This window comes from Sarcophilus harrisii, chromosome 6 (assembly GCF_902635505.1).
Source record: "Sarcophilus harrisii chromosome 6, mSarHar1.11, whole genome shotgun sequence".
NCBI classification, from domain to species: Eukaryota; Metazoa; Chordata; class Mammalia; order Dasyuromorphia; family Dasyuridae; genus Sarcophilus; species Sarcophilus harrisii.
In genome coordinates, this window is record NC_045431.1 from 68389901 (window position 1) to 68415589 (window position 25689).

The 25689-nt window shown below is 35.6% G+C and overlaps 1 protein-coding gene across 9 annotated transcripts in view; it reads left to right on the forward strand.

The window, feature by feature from the left end:
• GAB1 (GRB2 associated binding protein 1) overlaps positions 1-24602 on the forward strand; it is a 158852-nt gene extending 134250 nt beyond the window's left edge. For 6 of the 9 annotated variants that reach the window (XM_031943335.1, XM_031943336.1, XM_031943342.1 and 3 more), the window contains 7 exons: positions 2495-2580; positions 2782-3085; positions 14031-14120; positions 16533-16626; positions 17941-18064; positions 22566-22688; positions 23385-24602. In XM_031943335.1, coding sequence (XP_031799195.1) covers positions 2495-2580; positions 2782-3085; positions 14031-14120; positions 16533-16626; positions 17941-18064; positions 22566-22688; positions 23385-23543 — 980 coding nt within the window. In that variant the 3' untranslated portion in view covers positions 23544-24602. The remainder of the gene's footprint in view (positions 1-2494; positions 2581-2781; positions 3086-14030; positions 14121-16532; positions 16627-17940; positions 18065-22565; positions 22689-23384) is intronic. The other 3 variants (XM_031943337.1, XM_031943338.1, XM_031943339.1) reach the window with 2 other exon arrangements.
• Positions 24603-25689: the final 1087 nt, after the last annotated feature.

The window sequence follows — 25689 nt, forward strand, 5'->3', positions numbered from 1 at the left end:
TGCCAGGACATCTGTGTCTTGTGAACATAGCTCACAGATGCATACTTAAAGTATAAGATTATAGTCATGAAAATAAACTGGGTAACATTTAAAGCAATTTCCTGACAGTCATACACCTAGTCCATGTTAAATGTCTCTCTTCCTTGTTCTTTTTGAACTGTCCAAAATTAATTATTTTTTTCCTAAAGAAATTTGTGTGTTGCTATACAAAAACCATTTCCTGTCCAAAATACTTTTGTGGGTCATTCATTTCTTTGGCATCTAGTAAAAACTTGGACTTTTTCTCAGAATAAGTTTTATAAATGTATAAAATAAACATAGTTTACTTAGGGGACCATCATTGAAATTACAGTTATTAGAATATTAAAAAACAAATCTAATATCTATTATTTATAAATATTAAATAACCAGACAATACTTTCAAAATAAGGAAAAGTTAATGCTATTATTGTCTTTGTATGGAAAAGATATTAAATTTCAGTTAGAGGTTAGTGGAAATAGAAATGTCATTTTTTTCCTCATCCACTTTCATGCTTCCCCTTCTCCCCAGTTTATCCACAGTTTTTTTGGAAGTCCATGGACTTCCAAAGTTAAAAACTCCTCCTCTAAGATAATCAGATAGGTATTATGGTAGGTTTTCTAAACAGTTTTAATACAGAACCATCATACCATTCTATAAAATAAACACATACATTTATATATTTTAAAATTGGACAGAATTTGAATGAGAAAACAAGTTCCACTATGAAATAAGATCAGGTTATGTAAAGGCTTATGTAAGGGTGTGTGTGTGTGTATTGTCCCCCTCTCTCTGCTGTCCACACCTGCCAGAACATCTGTGACTTGTGAAGACAGCTCACAGACATAGATGCATCCTTAAGTATAAGATTATAGTCATGAAAATAAACTGATCCAATCTAGTTGTTAATTAAACTCTAGTCCCGTACCAGAAATGAGTGATCAAATTGGCCCGTACATTAATCAGAGGGTGAAGGTTATTGCTGCCTCAGCAAAGGTAGAAGCCTTCTTTTAACAAGTAGGAAAACAGAAATTCCTCTCGGCTTCCATCTTCGCTGTGCACTGGAGGTCTCAGATCTCAGACCTGGCCTGGAAGGGACCTTCTCCACACATAACCCACACTTGGACTTATACAGGGCGTTGATTATCTTAGAAGCTAACTTAGACTCCAGGAAAATGGATTTCAGAACTGTAGGTATATAGGCAAGTCCCTATTCAAAAGCTTTTTTCCCCCTAATTCATTGTTTTATCCATTGTGGACAGGGTATAGCAGAAGCACCAACAAGAAATACACAGACCCTTTTTACAAAATATCTGTGGTTTTTCTCAACATAAGAGTGCACCTAGCGTGGGATCTCCTTATATGATCACAACTAAGTTCTGATTTAGCAGATAAATCATAGGAAGTTCATTCCATAGGCATTTGCAGCCGATCTATGTTTTTGTTTTTGTCTGCGTTCTCCCCCAGGGCCTAAGAGTGTCTGGTTTGTGGAAGGCACTTGACAGATAATTGTTGACTGCAGATTCTGCAGAAGGAGTAACTGGTTCTAGATTCAAAGTTTAAAACCACCTACTTGACCTTGGCTTTCCGGATTGGGGTCCTGGAACCTCAGCTGCATCATCTGTAAGATGGAGTTGAACCAGCTCATTCCTGAGGTTCCTTCCAGTTCCAGCTATTAATTGTCCTATGACCTATTTATTGAGTCTAATATGTATGTTAGGCACGATACTAGTTAGTGAGAATATAGAAATAAATGAAATTATCCCCACCCGCAATCTGCTTACGATCTTAAGGCTTATAATAAGAGCGCACCCAAGTAAATACAGGATATATGCAAAAGAAATAGGATTGCACAGGTGCCAGGAGGTGACTTGTCTGTTCCAAAGACACACCTTTAGGAAGTGTCAGAGGCAGTGTTTGGCCCCAAAGTTTCCTGATCCTAAGCCTAAGCCATTCTGTTCAGTCTATCAAACTGCCTCCCTTTTATAGTACTGAGAATCAGAATATATAAGTTATTACATTTTATTTTCTATCTCATTTTTTTCCCTTTTTTGATCTGATTTTTTCTTGTGCAGCAAGATAATTGTATAAACATGTATGTATATATTGGATTTAAGATATATTTTAACATATTTAACATATATTGAATTACTTGCCGTCTAGAGGAGGGAGTGGGGGGAAGGGGAGGAAAATTTCAAACACAAGGTTTTACAAGACTCAATGTTGAAAAATTATCTGTGTATTTGTTTTGAAAATCAAAAGCTTTAATTAGAAGAAAAAAAAAAAAGAATATGTAAGCTATTCAGTGTACCAGCCAGATTGATAACATTCTGTTAAAGAGAATTTTAAAATCTTGATTTAAATTTTTTTCCCCCTTAAGCCTTTTTAATATAAAGAAAATGAATCATTCCTGATTATACTGAAAATGACCCGTAACAGGGGAAAAAATGTGTAATTGATTATTTTTTCTTTCAGATGCTAGTTCTCAAGATTCCTATGATATTCCACGAACCTTTCCAAGCGACAGATCTAGTTCACTTGAAGGCTTCCATGCCCACCTTGTAAGTATAACCGATCTCTGCATCACTACCTACTACCCCATCAAAACTTGTGTCTTAACTAAAATAAAAAGCATTTAAGTGAACAAGTAGCTCCTTATTTCCAAGGAGTAGGTGAGATTTATCACACTGCTGTCACCTCACATCATCACTTCTGTCTTTTTTTAAAAATATATATATGTGTGTGTGTGTTATGTGTTTTAGAAAAACAAGAGCATATTGCCAATGGGGAGTGTATCGAGTGAAGAATTGGATGAAAACTATGTCCCAATGAATCCCAACTCTCCCCCACGACAGCATTCCAGCAGCTTTACAGAGCCAATTCACGAAGCCAATTATGTGCCAATGACCCCAGGGACGTTTGACTTTTCATCATTTGGAATGCAGGTCCCGCCTCCTGCTCACATGGGCTTCAGGTCGAGCCCCAAAACGCCCCCCAGAAGACCGGTTCCTGTGACAGACTGTGAGCCCCCTCCTGTTGATAGGAACCTCAAGCCAGACAGGAAAGGTGAGGAGAGCATGCAATAGTCTTTTTGATTTTTTTTTTTTTTTTTTTAATGTGGCTACAAATAGCATTGAACTAGTCTAATAATGTCTCAAATGGAGAGGAGAGACAGAAAATGCCTGAAGTTGTGTGTGTGCGTGTGTGTGTGTGTGTGTGTGTGTGTGTGTGTGTGTGTTGTGATCTGCTGAAATTAAGTAAAGACATAATTGTTTTAAGGATTATTAATTAGTCTCTTGGAATAGTGTTTCACTAGGTTAACTTGAATAGATTGTTTTCTGTTACCCAGAATAGAATCTAATCACAGGGAGAAATTTATTTACAATTGGATGTCATTCTTTATCATTTTAATCACTCTACCAGATAAAATACCCCTCTATTTGTTACTCTAGAAAAGATCTTTTTTTGTTTGTTTACACCTGTGATGGTATCCCAGAATAGAATCTAATCACAGTGAAAAATATATTTACAATGTGATGTCATTTTTTGTCATTTTAATCATTCTACCAGGTAAAATATCAGTCTATTTGTTTCTTTAGAAAAGATCTTTTTTTGTTTGTTTGTACTTGTGATAGTGTCCCAAAATAGAATCTAATCACAGTGAGAACTATAGTTATAATTTGATGTCATTCGTTATAATTTTAATCACTCTACCAGATAAAATATTCCTCTATTTGTTATTCTAGAAAAGATCTTTTTTTGTTTGTGTATACCTGTGATGGTGTCCTAGAATAGAATCTAATCACAGTGAGAATATATTTACAATTTGATGTCATTCTTTATAATTTTAATCACTCTACCAGGTAAAATAACCTTCTGTTTGTTACAGTAGAAAAGATCTTTTTTTGTTTGTACCTGTGACAGTGTTACAGGATTTTCTGTTATACTGTTTTTTGACCTATATATGCTTAAAATATAGTTTAAAAACACTTAGGTCACTGCAGCAGTTTGGTTAAGATTTGTATACAAGTATCCATGAGAGAAAGTTATTATTTGTTTTTCTGTGGGAGCTAAGTGTTAGACAGAACATAGATCATAGATCATAGATGGAATGATAGATAGATTCTAGACCTGGAGGTAGGAAGGCTTGAACTTGGATCTTGTATCCCAAGGAGTCCTGAGTGTCCTCAGCTGAAAAATGAGCAAACCCTCAGTAGGTTACTGTGAGGACTGACTGATACTCTGTGTAAAGTGCTTTCGTTTAAAGGGCTGTTATTATGTTCCGAGCCCTTCATGGTTCTGGTCTAGCTAAGGACTTGGGAACTCGGAGGATGGGCGTTCATTTCATTGTGCGCTAAATGGTTTCATCCTTTTTTAAATTACTGCTAAATCATGGAATTATCTGTATTGGGAGAGGTTTTTGTCCAACTCTTCATGAGCCCTTCTGAGGTTTTCTTGGCCATTCTGAAGCAAACTGAGGCAAACAGGATGAAGCGACAGGGCCAGGATCACACAATGGGGGGAAGGTGGAGCAATGGACAGAGGAATGACCCTAGAGTCGGGAAGGCTTAAATTTGAGTTTCAACTCTGATAAGCTGTGGAACCACAGGCGAGATAATGTCTCAAGTTCTAAGACTTTAAGTCACAGATACCTTATTAATCAGCATTAATAATGCTGGTGGCTATTTCCTTTTATTTCTTTGTATTTACTTATATATGAGATATATATATATATGCATTTTACATTTACACATATACTTACATATACATACATGTGTAATACATATATATATATTTGCATATGTACACACACACACACACACACACACACACACTTTCCCCTGTTGAAGCTCCTTCAGGGTAAGGATTGTATTTTATTATTTTAAGGTATATAAAGTGCTTTGAAAAACCTTACTGTAACGTATTCCACATGCTCTTATTAATACTAAAGAGAATGGGATCCAACTCTGATACAATTTATTTTCACAGATGATGTGTGTCTTTTGGTGTGATCCACTGAGCTACAGAGTAGATTATACTTTTGCTTTATAAAGGACTTTCTCAGATATATTATAGAATGGTAGAAAGTGATCCTTTATGAAAGTTTGACTGTCTTTTTTACATTTATTTAACTAATTAAAAATTAGTAGATTTTCTTGCCAGTTTATATATTTAATTTTCTCTATTTTTAAAACACCTATTTAGATTTCAGAAAGTCTGTAGTTAAAAAAAAAAATAAATAACAGCTTATTCTATTGTTGGCAGTGGGATATAGAATAGACCTAGCAAAGTATTAAATAGGCTTGCATACAATGTCCCCCCAAAAAAAAAAAAAAATTGTTTTTGATGTCTCCCACATCAATGTGAGGAACTCCCAATAAAAGTCAACAACTTGCCTGTAACTTTTACTCTTATGAAAAATTAAGTAAATTATTGTGGGTCACAGAGTGAGTATGAATGTGTCAGAGGCCAGACTTTAACCCCAGTCTGCCTGTCTCCAAGATTGGATCTCCATCCAGTAAACTCTTCTGACTTTATCCTTATTAGAACCAAAATATTTCTCTTCGTTTTAACTGTTTAGAACCAGAGAAATATGATGAAAGTAGAAATTGACATTCACTGTTTGAATGAAATTTTAAAGCTGGGCTTTTACAAAGTGTGTTACAAAGTACATTTTGAAACAAATTGCACATTGGTAGGAAAGTTTCTTTTATATGGTAGCTTAATTAGTCATACTGTGTGATCTGTTCATGATCATTTATAAGAGGCAAGCATGTTAGAGTAAGCATTTATTAAGCAACATCTGTATGCCATGAGTGCTGAGTGCTGGGCCTGGAGTCAGAAAGGCAGGATATCATCTTTCTGATCTCACTCACAAGCTGCATGGATATGAGCAAATCACTTATTTGTCTCATCTGTAAAATAAGGTGGAGAAGGAAATGGCAAACTACTCCAGTATTTTTGCCGTGTAAACCCTAAACGGGGTCATAAAGAGTCAGATAGTATTTTTTTAAATGGCTGAACAATGTGCCAGGAACTGTGCTGGATATTCACAGCACAAATGTCACATTAACAAATACAAAAGTATACAAAGTAAAAAATAAACAATTAACAATTTTGAAAGATGTTAGATTTCTGATCACCGATCAATCATGATTCCAAAGGACTGACGATGAAGAGTGTTTCCCATGGATGAACTAATATACAAAATGAGCAGACATTTTTCAGATGTGGCTAAGTTAGGACTTTGTTTTTCCTTGCCTTTTCCTCACTATGGGTGAGGAGAAGTTGGAGAGATTTAAAAAAATAAATGTTTGATTTATGTTTATGTGTGTACATATGCACACACACAAAGCAGATTTGATAACCCAGAATGTAATATCACAGTCTGGAAATATATAGGCAGTGTCTGTTCCATTTAGTAGGATCCCAAATATGAAAGCACGTTTGATTCAAGCTAATATTTCATGGAAACCCATTGAAGTCGTTGCTTTTTGGCATGACATCATTATCAGTGAATGCTTCTCCTCTCCCCTATTAGGAAGAGCTAAGAAAAGGAGCATGGCAGGCTTACTTATGGTGACAGTTACAGAGGTCAGCTGCTGCAGCGTACAGTGCAAATGAATTTTTAGAATATTTTTGAAGTGATCGTATCCAGAAGAGTGCACACAGCCTCCAGAACCTCTTAGATTTAAGGAATAACCCTGAATTCTCCACCAATGAGTGCCTTATAGAGTATGTGTCCTCCTTTCCCCTCCAACCACAATATAAGGCTTTTTTTGAGTTTTGGCTTTTTGTGTTTTTGTTGCCTAGCATTGGATCGGGGAGAAAACATACATTTTGGAGATATTAATCCCTGACAGAGAAACCTACAAATTATGAATGAGACCATAATTTTTGGGAAACTGAGGCAAGATGTGAAATTTATGAAGTTGGTTGGATCACTATGGCTGGGACATTATACAAAAATTATTGAGACAATGCTGAGCCCCAACCCTCTCGGATACCTAACATGAGGTACTATCTGACTTGTGATCACTGGGGCTATTTTTTAATCATTCTCATTTATGAAAGGAGCAAGGTGTTAAACTGACATTTTTAATCACCTGCTGTGTGCCAAGGAACACTGGGAAAACAGTAACAGAAATTAAATAATCCTTGTGCTCTTATTCCTTCAACAGAAACAGTAGATACAGTGATAAGTAAATGAAAAATGTCTTTCATCCTTCTATCATGGACCCAAAAGACTTGTCTAAAGAGTTTCTCTAGTGTACAGTTTTTATTTTTTGGTAGTATATTATTCTAAATGTTCTATCAAATGTATAAATTGTCACTCAACGTAGTAAACATTTTGGCCCCAGGGATATAAATATAAGGTATGATATGGCTTTTTTTGTGAAGAACCTCATGAATTTGTGATAAAAATCATACATTTTCTTAAGCTTGATCTCAAAAATATTGATGGGGACGGATATGTAAAACTGTTGAATTCAGATTAACTTTTTTTTTTTTAATGAGACTTTTGAGAATCAGCATTGATTGATTGCTAGAGTTCCAGATTGGAATCAAGAAATTCCAGGTTCAAATTCTGCTCCTGGCTATTGCTGACTGTGTGACTTGGACAAGTCACTAAATCTCTCATTGAACCAAGCAGCTCTTTTAAGAGAAATTGCAGAGAAGTTTGCCCTTCAGCTTTGGTACAAAGAATTCTCTACAGTGATGAAATCATAGAATAGATACTTTCCTTTCCTTTCCTCCTCACCCTAAATAAATAAAAAATTAGGATTTTACATTTAAAGGTTTTAAAATCAAGTTTTAAAGTTATATTTTCGGAAAAAATTTGCTAAGACTTTTTAAAACCATGTAGCCTAAGTCAAGACAGCCAGGTGGTACAGTGGATAAAGCACCAGCTAGAGTCAGGAAGAATCATCTTCCTGAAAAGAAAAAACCCTAAATAGGGTCATGAAGAGTTGTGTAGAACTAAAAAATGACTGAACAGCAAACCTCCAATTCAGCATATCAATGGGACTTGTTTTAATTTTTTAAATCTGATTTCACTTAAGATTGACAACGGTTATTCTGCACTATGATTTTTGGGATGCCTACTGGAAATAGCTGGCAGTTGAATCAGCTAAATACTTGGCATCCCAGATAATACAGAGAAAAAGCCTTTTCTGATGGAATTTTCCTGGGTTAGTGACATATTTTCATAGTGACCAGTCTTTTGGAATTTTGTAAACATCCTAAGGGAAAAACCACTCGGGGACAGTTAGCCCCTTTTAAAAGATGTGGGTATGTTCATTTGAAGCCCTGCCTGTCTCTGACATTCTTGCCCACTTAGGGAGCAGTTCACAAAACAATCTGACCTGGTTTTTCCCCAGAAAGAATCTCAAAAATTATGGAACAGTGGCAAAAATACTGAATTTGGAATCAAAGAATCATCTCCTCTTTGGCAGCTAAATGATTTATTTAGTGAGTGAGATCTGGAGTCAGAAGAGCCTGATTTCAAATGTGGCTTTTGACACTCACTGTGTGACTCTAGGCAAGTTAATTCATCTCTTTAAAAATGGACTTAACAATAGCATCTTCTTTCCAGAGTTGTTTGGATGTTAATATTTGTAAAACATTTTGCAAACCTTCAAGTGATATATCCATAGACACACACATGAACTATTATTAGTCATTGTTTTGTTTACTCAAATTATTTTTCTCCATTAAAAGTCTTTAGAAGCTATTAAATAAGGTAAAAACTGCACTTTTAATGTAAAATGATGCATTCATCACTATCCCTCTGCAATTTTTTTTAAATGCACTGATCTCTTATTTTCTAAAATTCTGTATTGGAAGCCTGGTATCCAAGAGGGCTTTAGGGTAAGGTATAGGTACTCTATAGCAGTGCTTACTCCCTTTTGTGGCTCACAGTGTTCCTTCTGAGGGACTTTCATTGTTTTGTACAATCTTTGTGGGAGCTCATACCTGTGCCATAAGACCCTGCAGGCTTGTTACTTTCAGAAAATCAAAACAGCTAAGTATGTAGATAGATAGATATAGATATATACACATATTTACATGTATTCATATATATATATGTCTTTTCCTAATCCAACCTGATGCTTTGGGATCTTTTTAAGTCTCTCTAAGCTTTTAAGAACGATATTCTGCTTATTTCTGTCCTAGGCTGCTCCAGTTGCAAAATTGGGCGCAATATTGTTGTTTTCATTCAGTATTGTCTGACTCTTCATGACTCCATGAACCGTAGCACAGCAGTGCCCCTGTATCTCCCAAAGTCTGTCCAAGTCAAGTTCATTGCTTCCATGACCCTATCTATCCATCTTATCCTCTGCCATTGCCTTCTTTTGCCTTCAAACATCCCTGCGTTTTCCAGCGAGTCCTATCTTTTCATTTTGTAGCCAAAGTAGCTTCAGTATTTATCCTTCTGATGAATGGTCAGAGTTAATTTTCTAAAATATTGATTGATTTGGTCTCCTTGCTATCCAAGGAACTCTCAAAAGTTCTACAGTACCACATCTCAAAAGCTGGATTATTGCAGTGTGATTATTTTTGGTGAAAGGGAGTACTTAGGCTAATCATAAAGCTACATTTCTTAGCAATAAGGATTACAATTCTCTGATTCTTTTAAAATTATTATTTTGCTTTTTCTGGTCTTGATTTGGCATCTGTACTTTCAGAGGATATATCCAGGTTGCTAAGATTACAGTTGGGATAAAAGGGTCTAAGTGTCAATTCAGCTACTGCCTGGGGGCTAGATTTCCCAAATGATAGGGCAGTAGAATGGAATGGTATAGGACTAGAAACAGGAGACCCAAGGGCTAGTCCTGGCAGCAAACTGAATCTCAAGCAAATGATCTCTCTCTGAACCTTTTTTCCCTCTTTACACACAAGGGAGTCTGAGCCAGGTGATTCCACAATGTCCCTTCCAATTCAAAAATTCTGAGTCTCATCAAGTTGCAAAGAAGTGGGACATAAACGCACATCAATTCTTGCTTCTTGTATGTAATATTCCCTCTTTAAGAGAGATTCCCCCACCCACCTACCTCTGTCAGGGCTTATGGGACCATCTTTCATCAAAGAAAAATCCATCTCTTAGCTTCCACCAGGGGATAATTCCCTTATTAACAAAGTCAGTGAAGGTAAAGCTAGGTGTGTATGGTATATGTTCTTGCCACTATTGAAGGGGAGAGATTAAGTTAATGGGTAATTAGATATTCTTGTATCAATTAACCTCAGAAGGTGCCTTTAAAGCAAAGGTTGAATCATAAAGGGAGATCATTGGCATCCCAGGTCATCAGTATTTTCAAGGAGACCTTTAGGTACCATCACACTTGGGGAGACTCTCCTGTCCCTTCTTTTTTTCCCCACCATTCAGGTTTAACTTTAAAGTCTCAGACATTATTTCCTTCTCTGTGATCCTAGGCAAGATATTTAATGATCTTAAATCTCATTTTCTTCTGCAAAATGGGAATGTTATTTGTTTCATCTCCATCACAGGCTTATAAGAAAAAAAACTTCATATTTTATGAAAGATTTTGCTTGTATTTTCTTTTCCATATTGAAGTTGTCCTATAATGTCATATCAAAAATTCAAATGTGAAGGATGACTTCTGGGACTCATCTCCCCAGAGGAGGGGGATGGAGCAAGTGGAAATTTCTTCATCATCTGGTATTATATTTGAAGGTCTTTATCCCAGCTCTTCCCCACCCCCCCAACTTTGCACAAATGTGCACATGCATCTACTCTGTCACTATCTCTGTCACTATTTCTCTGTCTCTGTCCATCTGTCTCTCTCCTTTCTCTCTTTCTCTTCTCTCTTCCCTCTTCCCTCCATGTTCCTTTATCTTTTCTAATATTAAATCACACTTCTGAACTAGGACTTTATGGAGTAGGAAGTTAGTGTTCACAAACGCATTTCCCAGGGTCTTGCTTACCCCTGATTGCCAGCTCATATACATTTCCTGGGTCCCACCTACCATCAAACTGAATGTCAGTTTTGAGCCAAAGTCAGGATTCTAAAAAATAATAATTCTTCTTCTAGTACCTGCCTCTGTTCTTGAAGAGTTTTATATATTCTTTCGTCAAATCCAGCCTGGCAAACATGACAGGTTAAAATGCATTTTTTAAAGGTCTTTAGCATAGCCATACCTAGCCAGCCTGCAGCTGTCGGAGGCTGCTTTCTCTCTCCCACATTCCCTGTCACAATGTCAGCAGTGGAGTCAGCAGCCCACATCTCACAAGGATGAAGGGTTTTTTTTTTTTTCTCTTTTCCTTTTACCTTACTGTTCTTTGTTCTGTTGCATTTTCACCTATATCATAATATTTTACAATATTTATGGGAAGGGGGAAATAGAAAGACAAGACATTCCAGATCTCTTTGTACTGGGGGCAAGAGACAGACAGACATACAGATACTGGGGAAAAATAATCACGGCCTTCCCAGATTAACCTGTGACCAATCCACAGAGGATCTGCTCTGTAGAAAGCCTGAAATTCACTTTTTTGTCTTACATCCTGATGTTACGTTCTTCAGTTCATGTTGGTCACATAATTGATTTCAATCAGAAATATAGTAACAAAGTGATGCAGATTTTTCTGTGTATATTTGACTACGTGAGGATTCTGTTCTGTTCACCAGTGAAAAAGGAAGAATAATGTACGTTTGAGATCGATAACTTTTTTGTTACTTAAGACATTAAAACTAATTTTGAGTTATACTTGGGTGCAAAATATAGTTATGTTTTAAAACAGCATCTCTTGCTATCTGGAAATTTAAACTAAGGAAGAAGACAGGAGTATGATTATATTTTAAAGCATCATCTCTTGCTATCTGGAAATTTAAATGAAGAAAGAAGACAGTAGTATGATTATATTTTAAAACATCATGAATTGCTATCTGGAAATTTAAATGAAGGAAGAAAACAGTGGTAAGATTGCACAACCAATGGGACTGATAAGTCTAGATAGATTTTAAGAAAGACTGAACCTGACTTAGCAGTTTTCATGCTCATCCATCTCTATTACCAGGATTCTCTGCAATATATAAAGTATGCTGGATTTTGACATCAGGGAAACTAAGCTTAAATCCCATCTTCTAGGGTAACTTCTATGGTTTTGGTCAAATCATTTAAGTTTTGCACAGTTGATAAAACAAAACTTTTTTTGTAGGACAGTTGAAGCAATTTTCAGGCTGTAATAAACATTGTGAATGCACTGGCAAGTCTGATTTTATAGCTCTCTCCTATCAAACATACATACACAAACACCTCAAAAGGAAGAAAAGAACAAAATTTTGCATATGGAGTCATGAAATCCCATAAATTCTTCTTTGTGTGTTAGAAATCTATTAATTGGGGACGATAATGCCAAGAAAAAATAAGCCACTAGGTAGGAACAAAATAATAATTTCATTACCTTCCAGTGCCATGAGACTAGTTAATATCTTTTCCCACAATTTTAGCTCAGTGTACTGGGGGAGTTTTTTATTTGTTTGTAAAATGCATCTTCTACTAAAAATTTATAGGAAACATTTAGAAGCCATAAGCGTAGCTGTAACATTTGAATGAATTGCCTATTCAAAATCTTTCCTCGTTCTTTCTATCAAAGTTTTCCTTGTTTATCCTGTCTCCTCTGGACGATGAGCCTGACTGACTTGAATGACCTGCTTTTATGACATCAAGTCACAGTGAGGAAAGCTGGGTGCCCATCAATGCAAGTCTATGGCATTCAGGTTAAACGGGGAAACGATGGCAGTCATGGAGATATTTTTCTGTGTCAATCTAAAGTGGCAAAGAGAATTATCAGCAGACCCAGTACAAGACTCCCTGCAGTACATGTCCATGTTATCAGGGTTTGGGGAGAGGAAGAAAGGTGACGATCCAATCTTAAATTTACCAGGAAAAAGCCAAATAGGAGAATTCTGAATTTTCCATCTTGGGCTTACCAAAGTATATAATTGTTTAGCTGGGAAAATAGGAGCAGTATTGGGCTGAAAATGGCAGCTCAGGTTAAAAAGATGGCTGTAAACAGATGGGGTTTTCAGAACAGCCATTGCTCCTATCTGTCCGAACGCCTGTTGCCAGTACCGCCTCCTCCACGAAGCCTTCCTTCTGTTGGTCAGTAATGACTTTATTTTGGGACTTCACTATAGCACTTGGTTTTGTTGCTGTCCAATGCACTTTATCTAAGCTTGTGTCTTAGGCCCCTCATGAACTGAAAGACCCATGAAGAAAAGGATTGTAAATTTATCCATGCATGTCTTTTGAAATTTAAAAAGTTTTAAGAAAAAAAGAAAAGGATTGTCTTGTGGAAATTTTGTTTCTGTCATATAGTATTTGCAGAGTGTTCGATACTCAGCAGGGACTTAGTGCATGTTTATTGAATGAATGAAGGGATGAATCAAAATATGGAAAATGGGGACATGTCGGAAAGATTAGGACCTCATTTGTTTAAAAAAAAAAAAAAACAAAGCGGGGGGGGGGGGGTTTCCTACAGGAGGGCCTTGGAGAGCTCTTCTAGCTCTAGATGAATGATCTTATAAATTGTATATCTGTGTGTGTGTGTGTGTGTGTGTGTGAGAGAGAGAGAGAGAGAGAGAAGCTTTAGAGGAATGATGACATTGAAATGTGTTTGCATTAGCTCTGAGAATTTTATTTGGGTGATGGATCTTTTTGTCATGTTAGCAGACAAGCTCCTAACATGGAAGGAGTTGGGGGTTTTTCTGTAAAATGCTTAAAAATTACCTAATCAAGAAAAAGCCTCCATCTTTTTTAACCCTTTGCTTCTTTTGCATATTTTTGCATGTCACTTATTACTCCTTTCAGTTGTGGTGCTTCCTCTACCCTAGCATGAGACATGACTGGATTGTCAGATTCTCCACGGGCTTATACTTTTGGAATTTAACCTCTCTGAACAGGGTTCTGTTGCTTTTTTACAGAATTCCAATTTTCCCATTATAAAAGAACATTCTATTAAGAGAGTCTTCTTTCTACCAATTAGGTCAAAGTCCTAAAATTTTAAGACCTAAACCCCATGGTTTAGAGCGAACTGATTCACAAACCATAGGTGACTTTGCTACAAGACGAAAGGGTATGTACTTTAGCACCGCATGTTGTATGGGACTTTGGGATTTAAAAACAATTTTTTCACATTAAAAGAAAATTGGGGGGGGGGGTAAGATCTTTGTGACTATTGCTGTTGCAAATGAAGCTTTTCTATCTACGTTTAACTTTGGGAAGGAGCAAAGGTTCCCCCCTTGAAAGGAAACCTAACTCATAAAATAGATAAAAATGGGCAGTAAGACTTTTATGACTATTGATGTTACAAATAAAACTTAGCAATCTACATTTAATTTTGGGAGGGAGTAGAGATTTCCCTTAAAAGGAAATCCAATTCCTATTATATGGGATAAATAACTAGATTCATGATCCTGGGCAAGTCACTTAGCTTCTATCTGCCTCAGTTTCCACATCTGTAAAATTAGGGGATTGGATTCATTGCAAGTAGGAACAAAACAAAACAAAAAAGCCCAGAAACTTATAATAATTTTTTTTTTAAAAAGGAAGTATTTGGTATTGAGTTTTGACCTGTTATGTTCCTTCTCATTTCCTTAATCACTTTTCTGTCCTCAAACTTGTGAATAACTTGTGTTGTTGCAAATGGTATCTCTTGCTGGTATTTAACCACACTTTAGAGAATGCCATTTATGTAACCAATTTCCCCGTGAGTTTTATAATTATTTTTATCTGATTTATATAAATATAATTAATAAATATATAAAATTTAATTTATATTTGGAAAAATGGCTGGGCTTCATTTGTCAGTTTAAACTATAACAAATATCTGGAGTTTAAGAAATAATTTTGACCTCAGAAAGCAGGATCAGCCAAGGCAAGGTCAGACCCCATAAGTAGTTACTCCAGATACAGCCACCAGCAGAATTCTCCCATTATCTCAAAAATTTTAATGAAGCAATTCATAGTTCATGCCTTGTCATCTTGTCCTGTGCCCTCAGTCATGTGCCATGTGGGGCCTGTTGGGGCATCTGATAATAACCACACATTATGTATGATGATCTTATTTATAGAAATAGATGGTTGGAATCAATTGAGATGTTTTTCTGAGCTCATTATTTATGAAAAAAAAAAACAGAAAACAACTTTTTTTTTTTTTTTTTTTTTTTTTTTTAATTTTAAGAAAACATTTTGGTGATGAGGGCCAAGAGCTGTTTGGAATTCAAAGAGGAATTCATTGTCTAAGGGAGGCAGTGTCCAAATTAAGTCTTTAAGCTGTCATGTGCATATCTGTGTCAATTGGCTTTTCAGACTGCCTAGAGTTGTGATTTACTGAGCAAATCAGGATCACTCATAAATCAAACTAATTATCTCCAGTTGTCATTTGTTGGTTTTGTAATAATTCAACAACAGGAACTAGGCAAATTTACCTTGTCTTCTGTAGAGAAGGGAATTAGTTTTAAGCCTCCCTAAAAAAGATGACTAATTTTTTTATTGCCTTGGCTTATCTTTTTTAAAGTGGAATCACTAGGGGTTTTTTTAAGACGAGGCGTAAATCAAATGTTAGTAAAATATTACATTTCATTATTATATTTTAAAATAGAGGTTCTTAACCTTTTTTGCATCTAGTAAACCTCATTGACACTGATGAAGCCTGTGAAGTCCTTCTCAAAATAACATAAATACATAAGAAATCAATTATATTGAAACACAGTTACAAAAATATATGTTTTTTGAATGGGCTTATCAACTCCAGGTTTAGATCTTCTATTTTAAAGGATAAAAAGATATCTTTATTTCTTTTTAAAATACATTGGAGAGAGCTGTATGATTACTATTGCATTTGGGATGCATTGTTCTGGAGTAGAAAGAACTCTGGGGTTTGGAGGTAGAGTATGTGAGGTTAAATATTGCCTCTGTGTTTTAACATCTTTGGGCCTTGGCTATGTCTCACCTTGTAGGATGATTCCTCACTGGGTTATTGAGAAGAAAGAACATTATAAGCCATTGAAGCACTATAAAAATAAGCCAGTATTATAGTTTTAAATAAAAGAGAATGGGAAATAAAAAACCCTCCATAATTAAACAGTAGCATTCAGGATCAACTAATCAAGAAAACTTTAATTGAGAAGCATAAAACAAAAATGAAGTGCTTATTCACAATTTTTCTTTTCTTTATTTTTTTAAATGTTCATGAAATGAACATTTCATTTAAATTTGAGAAGTCTTGTAAAATAAATCCTGGACCAAGAACTACGAGACTTTGAGTTCTAATTTAGGTCTACCACTAATTAGCTGTGTGATCTTTCCTCTATAAAATGAGGAGATTGAACTAGATCTTCTCTCAAGTCTCTTTCAACCTGTTCTTTTTTTTAAGAAGTAAATTTGTAGGCAAATGTATATCCACATCAGGATTACAATACCATTTGTGTTTTACATTATTCTGTATCTTAAAGAGTCTGTCTCTTTCTCTGTGTTTCTCATATAGTAAAGCCAGCACCACTGGAAATTAAACCATTGCCAGAATGGGAAGAGCTCCAAGCCCCTGTGAGATCTCCTATTACTAGGAGTTTTGCTAGAGAGTAAGTCTTTTGATTTATTTGCATTTCTTTGAATAATTACCATTGTTCATGATCATAAGTAATTTTTAGAAGCTGAGGAATGAATACCTCGGAAGCAGGCAAGCATAGAATGAGAAAGAGACAGGAGAGCTAATCATCTCTTTTTTAAAAGTGGGAATTAGGAAAAGTATTGTCCAGATGTTTCTGTATGTGGAAAATTCATTTCTCTACCAACAGGTGAAGGTTCATTTATACATGATAAAATTTGCATTTTTGAAAGGGACTTTCAATATATCCCATCACTCCAAAACAGAGACGGTTCCATCAATGTTGGATGTTTTGTTGGCTACGGTCACAATGGAAAGAACTGCTAAATTCCGGTTAGAAGTTAGTCAAAATAAAGATGTCATTTTTTTTTTTTTTCATCCAATTTCATAAGCCCCCTGACATCTATCCATGGACCTCATCCATGGACCTCTGGTTAAGAATAAACTTGCACATTTAATCTGTATTGGATGTCTAGCTGTCTAGGGGAGGAAAGAGAGAAGGAGGGAAAAAAATTTGGAACGCAAGGTTTTTCAAGATGAAAACTATCTTTGAATGTATTTTGAAAAATAAAAAGCTATTAAAAGGGGGAAAATAAGGAGGAGGAAGAAGGAGAAGAAGAACCACCCTGTCCTAGATCATTTGATTTTCCATGATTTCTCAGTTGTGGGTATAGCTGCTTCACTGGATGTATTTTGCTCCCAGTGCTCATCTTTTTTTTCCAGCCAAACATCCTGTAGACACATATAACATAGGCTGGATTTTTAAAAGAGGATTTTCAAATTTCCTTTTTTTACTGAAGTTATTTGTATATGGCATTAGGTAAACAATCCCTGTCTATTTTTATTAATAGAAGCAGCATGACTCAATGGATAGAACACCAGACTCAGGGTTGGAGGAAGGAAAGCCTGAGTTCAAGTACTGTCTCAGAGACTGTGTGGCCTTGGGCAAGTCAATTAAGTCCTCCGTGCCTCAAGTTCCTCATCTATAACAAGAGGAATTAAACTCAGTGACTTTCAAGAGCAGTCTGATGATCCTGCAATTTGGTTCCCACACAAAAATAACTGTGCATGAAAAGAAAGATGACCTTTTAAAAATTAAACTCCAGAAATTCATTATTTCAGTAAGCTAAGAATAAAGTATTTTGAGATCTTTAAATGTAACTCTGATGAATGTACACAGGGACTAAAAAAATTAAAGTTCCCACCCATCATTATTATTATTATTATTACTTTTTAGTAATTTTATTCCAATTTATATTGCTTATAAAATATAATTTCTGGTGTTTAGCTATTCCAGATTTCCTATGTCTCCCAGACCGGACTCTGTTCATAGCACTACTTCAAGCAGTGACTCCCATGACAGTGAAGAGAACTATGTGCCCATGAATCCAAATCTATCCAGTGAAGACCCAGTAAGTAAAATCTGCACATAAACCCCACTTTTCTCACATAACTGCTGCTTATAACTTATTCAGATTGAGAAAAAATACATGTCTCTTAAGCTACAAACTTAATCCTATATTTATATTTATTTTTCTTTCTATATAAGAAAAAAAGCAATTCCTTAAAATTCTTCCTCCCCTTCTCTCTAAATAATTATTGATGATATTTATGATTAATTTAGTATAACATTCCAGATACAGATTATCTAAAGAGCAGAATATTTTCTCAGTAAAGTTAATTAAACAGGTATAAATACTTTTACCAAGGTAATATCCTCTTTTTGGGTTAAACTTAAGATTTAAAATATATTTGTATACTTTACACTTAATGTCTGGTTTTGTTGTTGTTGTTTTGAATACCAAAATAGTCATATAATGACATGTCAAAATCTACTATATAAAGGATAAATTTCAGGCTTCTTTCACTCTAATAATTCTATTTAATATATCAATCAAGGTGAAGGAAATGATTTGAATGGCAATTTCATTTATTCTTTCTTGTTAATCTGATATTGAATTTGCAAATTTCTCTGTCTTTTCCCCCTTCTCCAGCACACTCCTCTACCACAAATCTCATCATTAGATCAAATTTCTGCCCTTAAACAAAAGATGAACTGGAGCTTTTCTGGAAGGAGAAATTAACTGTTAGCAAACTCATTAATTAAGGATTTTGTTTGAACTTTAGCTATCCACTCAAGTTAATCGATTTATAATCCTTGTAATCGAGGCTAATTTATACCTTCAACATGATACAATAGAAGGAGTACTGGATTTGAAGCCAGAGGAACTAGGTTCACATTTAAAGTTCTTACTAGCTCTGGGGTCCTGGACAAGCCATGTGACATCTCTGTGTCCTTATTTGAAAAATCAGGGCTTGACTTCCAAGGTCTCCCATCCTCAACATCCCCTTTCCCCCCAAACTTCCATAATATTGTATATTACTTCAAGGAAATGCACATACCAGGTCCTCTCTATGGTGATAAAATCACAAGTATTATCCCTGCCCTTCAAAAAAGGAAATTAACATATATATGTTATATATAATATTAATATGAAATATATAATACATATTATGAATATATAGCATATATTTATACATATATAAATATATATATATATATGTAAAATAATAATATAATACAAACTCCTACTGTGGGAGTGAGCAATGAGAAATGAGGGCCTGTTTAAACAAAATATTTCTGATATTTTAATAATTAACCCAATTCCACTCTCCTCCACCTCCAAGATAGAGCCTAAGGCAAAGTCCATGTTGGAATAATACCCTGTTACCATTTGAAACATTGCAGAAAGTGTTTCTTCCATAAAGACAGAAGAGAAAATAAATAACTATTAACTCAATTCCATTCAAAACCATGTTTCTTAAGTATCTACTCACTCTCTGCCAGTTACTGTGGCAGAGTTAGGCAATATCAAGACCAAATAATAATTTCTGCCCTCAGTGAACTTAGATTCTGCTGAAAGGAAGTAGTACATACAGAGATGTGAATACAGAAATAACAGAAGAAGACAGAAAAGCAGCAGCATCTGAAGGAATTAGATGGAGTCCTGTATAGAGGGGGGCACTTGAGGTGAATCTTGAATGAATATAAGCTTTGAGAGGTGAAAATAAGAAGTAAAAACAGACTTAGAACAGGAGGTAGAATGTCCTGCTTGGAGAAGCAAGTAAACCAGTTTGGAGGGGGGACCCTAAAAGAAGGTGAAGGAGGAGGTCTAGAAAATAATAACTTGGAGCCAGATTGTGAAGGGCTGGACATGGCGTGTTTTATTCTATTCTAGGCCAGTGCATTTTGCTGCACGGAGCAGGGCTGTGGCTTGATACGGGCCTTAGGAATGTCAGATTGATGGCTTAATGGAGGATACATCAGAAAAGTCAAAGACCAAAGTCAGGGAGAACAAGGAGGAGGCTGTTGCAGGAACTTACGCGAAATATATTCTAGAGAGAAGATTTAAAGAGAGTCTTCAGGAGGAAAGATGGAAGGGGCTAAACTGAGGATTGATACATGAATAAAAGGAGAAAGTTGGACATTGGGGATTTGGGGAGCTGTAAACTGAAGGAAATTGGAATGTATGAAATATTTCTACACAGCCACTACCACCCCCTGCGCAGGGGGAAAGTTGGCTGATGAGTGGATAGGTATGTAAAATACCACGCTCAAGCATTGTTTAAAAATGCCTGGCGCCATTTTGGAAAGCTGAAGTGTTTGCCATCCTCCCTCCAGCTCGTCATGCTGCTGACTACAAATGGGCAATATAATCTAAATGTGTGGCGCTGAGCCACATATTTAAGTAATGGATTATAATATGGCACCTGTAGTGGATTTGTGTAAGGATTATAATGTGGCATCTAGGCAAATTGTTCTGAGATTATAAGAAGAGAAAATAGGCTTTGATTATAACAGCCTTAGTTTTGATCTGCAATAGTTAGCATGAACAAATTTGGAACAGGAAGGGATCTTAAAGATCATCTGACCCAACCTCCTCATCTTACATAATAAAACTGAGTACCAGAGATGCTAATGCAACTACCCAACATGAAGCTGGGATTTTAATCCTGTACCTCCAAATTCAAATCCATTGCTTCCCCTGCGGTATAACATTGCTTATCAAGTAACAATTTCCAACTATGGTCGTTGTGGTAGATATAGAACGACTCTATCTTTTGAATATTAGATATATTCCACCAAAGGTTAAAAAAAAAAAAAAATCTGTATGGTTATTTGGGTACAAAACCAGCATATTAAGCTAAAAAATTGCTTAACACCCAGGACTTTATCCTGTTTTCTCTTTGTGTTTCTTGTGCCTTTTGGATTAAAGACATTTATATGTGTTTTTTTTTTTTATTCCCAATTAAAATAAATGGGTTCCTCCTCTCAACCATGGGATTCAGTGAATCTTAAGTATTTTCCATCAAATAAACTCAGAGGCAAAGTTCTTTCAGTGAATATTGCTTTTTCTCCTTTCTGTGTGAAGTAATAAAAGCAAGAATAAAATATACAAAGAAAAGAATCTCTAGAAATATTCATTTTCCTACATAAGAAAACATCAAATAGAGAAAAGAGCTATTTGCACAAACTTGCTACCTAAAGTTCTATTGTTTTTCTTATTTTTATTATCATAATTTAACCTACAAGCATCAAGCTAAATACAGACTATAGCCTGACGGAGTAGTAGAATTGAGAGCATGGATTAGGAATTAACAGAACTACATTCTAGTCAGAGCCAGAGTTTTATAGCTAGAAAAGGCTTCAGAGGTCATTTTGTACACCATCACCCACCCACCCCCTCATAACTGGCTTGTGGTCACAAAATTAGTAGTAACAACAAGGCTTCAGCTCAGGTCTCTTGCTCAAAGTCTTAATGATTCTTCCTACTATCTATTACGATCTAGTCTTTGATGATCCTCCTCAGATCTATATTCTATTCTGTAAAATGTTGGGGCTGGGCTAGTTACTCTCAGATCTCTCAGTTCTAAAATTCTGATGAATCCAGAAGAGACAGGAAAGAGCCTAGATTTGGAGGCAGAAGGTTTCACTTAATATCTGGGCCCTGCAGTTGGGACTTATGGCCTCAGTTCCTCAACTTTAAAATAAGTAGAATAGAATAGATGCTTTTTAAGGCCCTTTTCAGCACCAAACCCATGATCCAAAAATGTGTGGCTAAATTTTAAAATTAATTTTTTTTAGAAATAATATTTTGTTTTCTGAATTACGTGTAAAGGCATTTATTAACATTTTTTGAAAAAAAAAATTTAAGTTAACTTTTTTTTTTAAAAAACCTTTTTAAATTAAAAAATTTTCTCCCTGAGAATGCAAGCAATTAGATATAGATTATACATGTATAGTTGTGCAAAACCTATTTCCCTATTAGCCACATAGTTAAAGAAACACAGGCAATGGAAAGACTTACATGAACTGATGCTGAATGAAGTGAGCAGAACCAAGAGAACATTGTACGTGGCAACAACAAGATTATATGATGATCAACTGTGATGGGCTTCCACTCATTTTCTAATTCTTTTCCACCACAAAAAGAGACACTATAAATATTTTTGTACGTCTGGGTCCTTTTCCCTCTTTTATGATCTCTTTAGGATCCAACAGCAGAGACACAGCTAGATCAGAGGATGTGCAGTTTTATAGCCCTTTGGGCCTACTTCCAAATTGCCCTCCAAGATGGCTGGATCAATCCACACAACACCAACAATATATGAGTTGTACCAGGGCTTCTTAAACTTTTTTTTTTTAACTTTATGATCCCTTTTTACTAGAGACATTTTTTACACAACCCTGGATATATAGGTATATAAAAAAGTATACAAATCAAAAATTTACCGATAATAAATCATGATTTTGTGATTCTCACATTCAATTAAAAGAAGCTGGGATCTATACTAGGTTAGAGTTCATTGAGATATCTTGAGGTTAATGATTTTTTTTTGTTACAATTTCAGAATTTGTTTGGCAGCAATAGCCTGGATGGAGGAAGCAGTCCAATGGTAAAGCCTAAAGGAGACAAACAAGTGGAATATCTAGACCTAGATTTAGATTCTGGGAAATCAACCCCTCCACGGAAGGTAAATGAAAACTAACACAATAGAGAAATATAGAGACTAAATGTATTTTGCAAATCTGAAAAAAAGAGAGATTTCATCTGAAGAGGAGGTATTGGCAATAAGCACAACATCAGCTAAATGTGTGTGCTTTTTTTCATATATTTTCCCATTAGAAATTTCACTTTTGATTTTGATGCAGTGTCTGACCCACTTGTTAATTTATTGATAAAGATTATAAATGTTTGATATAGGTAGAGGGCCAGTTATTCCTGCCACTATTCTCTTCCCCTTCTCTCTCCATCCCCCTCTAAGTGTTTGAGAGTAAATGATATTTATTTCTAGCTTTATATCACAGAATTTGATGGGGGACCTTACATGTAGTGAATATGTAATAAGTTTTGATTGGATGGAATTGTATTCTTATAAACACGGTACTAAGAGGGTATCCAAGAGATAGAGAGATTGAAGGTAATTCTGATAAATTTGGGAAAGGGCCCAGAACAAATTCTGATAGATATGGGAAAGGGCCCAGAACAAATTTTGGGATTGGTGCCTTTCGAGAATATATTTAGTTGGCTGGTGTTCATAGAGTTATTTGCCTCATTTCTTAAGCAGGCTCTCTATTGGATAACCCTATTTTTCTCTTAGAGTCCATGTATATTTGTTTAGCCTCTCCTTTCTCTTTCTCATTTTTTCCCTTTTCTTCTTGCCTTTTAGCAAAAGAGCAGTGTCTCCGGTAGCAATGTGGCCGATGAGAGAGTAGACTATGTCGTGGTTGACCAGCAGAAGACCTTGGCCCTGAAGAGCACCCGAGAAGCCTGGACTGATGGGAGGCAGTCTACTGAAACAGAAACTCCAACTAAGAGTGTCAAATGAAGATCCCTCTCTAGCTGCCTTCCAAGAACAGAAGAAACCAGAATTCCCAAGAAAATTCTTGGTAACAAATGGTACAGAGCCACATCCGCAGCAGTGTTTGACTGAAGAAGACTTGACTGGTCAACTCTGGGTATTAACGGAGTTGAAGTCAGTGGACATTTCAGACAAAATCAAGCAATTGATGATCCTAAATGGTGCTTTGTGGTATCTGAACAAAATTTAAAAATGTAAATAACATAGAAAAATAGTATTGTTTAGCTCCCAGAGAAACATTTGTTCTCCAGTTAATACATTTGTAGTATTACTATATTTATGCACTTTTTCAGTTAAAATATGGGTTCAGGTATCCCCAAATAATGTACCTTAACGCAGTTCTTTTGGGAGTTCTCATTTTTCCTCACACTACTCTAAATAACAATTCTAGGTTAATTAAGCTACAGATAGAGTAGAAATTGGTGGCTAAACTTCACTTGTCCATTTTAAAGTGCATTAGAAATAGATTCACAATTTAATCGACTACCTGAAACTTTAAGTGGTGAACAGTACTATGCTACTGTTTTGTTTTTTTTAATTTAATGCAAATCATAATTATGGGCTTACCATTTGCCCTCCTAACACATATGCTATAAGTTAATAATAATGAACCATTCTGGATTTAGGACCTACTATTCTTCCTTAGACACATTTAGTTTAGCAATGGAATTTCTATCGTTCTTTTGTTTTTTGTTTTTTGTTAATGACAGTGTTTGGGGTTCCTTGGGTGAAGATTCTGCAGGGTAGGATCTTGCACTTTTAAAAAACTCAATAATTAAATCTCAAGTTAGCCTGCAAACCACTGAGGGCATGCAGTAATGTTGTGATTCACATTTATTAACCTATATTGATCTTTACATTATTTACAAAAGGTAGAAAGTATATAAATAATCAGGTACGTACAGAGCACAGCTGTGCTAATCACACTGATCAGGTTTAGACAGTGAGCTTTTAGTCTTATGTAGAAGTCCTGGTATTTGGTTTCCAACTTGAAATTAATGGGACAGTTGACATTCACTGTTAGTACTAGTAACATACTGTGACTTTTTAATTAGACAGTAATACAGGTGTATTATTCTCTGAATGGAAAAAACTATGTTTTGACACCATAGTGCCCTTTCTATGAATTTTTATTTTACTTAATCTTCTTCTTGGCCTTATATTTAAATCCCTATGCAACTGATATTTTTTATATATGTATATATATATATATATATATATATATATATATATACATATACATATATATATATACACATACCTTTTTTTAAAAAAAGAACAGATGCTGTTATGTAAGTAATTGCCATGTGTGACACCTATTGCTTTCCCAGTAGAGGATGTCAAGGTTTTTTGTACTGTGATTTTTATTCACTGCCCCAATTCCAGATACACTTGGAGCCTCGGTCTAACATGACTTGCTAGAATGGGGAATTCAGCTTCGGGCACCCATAACTAGGTTTGTTCTTGAGAGCACCAAAAGGACTTAAAGATAAGGATATCTCTCATCTTAAACTTGGTCCGGCACCAAGGTGACAGCATTAAAATCAGACTACGGTGTATTAATCTGTCTTGGTTTAGAATTATCAGGAAGAAACTACCATTCTTTACTTAATGGACGTATATATAAGGCCTAGTATATATGGAATAAAATATACTAACATGGAGGAGGGAGGGGAAAAGATGAAGGGAGAAAACTAAGTCTCGAGTTGTAAGACATCTCTCTCTACTTACAAGCAGACTTCTGACTGTTGCCTACTTAAATCATTATGTCCTGTTTTCTAGCATGTCGGCCTTACTACTGTGCCTAATCATCATAGTGGATTTTTTCCCCTCAATCCGCAATGTATAAATTGTCCTAATAAGGTGGCTTGTAGAGTTAGTAACATTCTGATGCTTTCAATGTTTGCTTTTGGGGGGGGGGGGGGGGGACACAAAAAACAAAAAGAACAAAAAACTAAAACCGGGACATACTTTATAAGGCGATTTTAAAAAATAAATCAGATTGTTCAAGAGTGATGTGTTAAACTGTTTTGCCATGGAACCATCAAATAAAAGCTAAGTGCTATGAAATGTGCCTAAACTACCAGATATAGTTAGTTGGTCTGTGAAAATG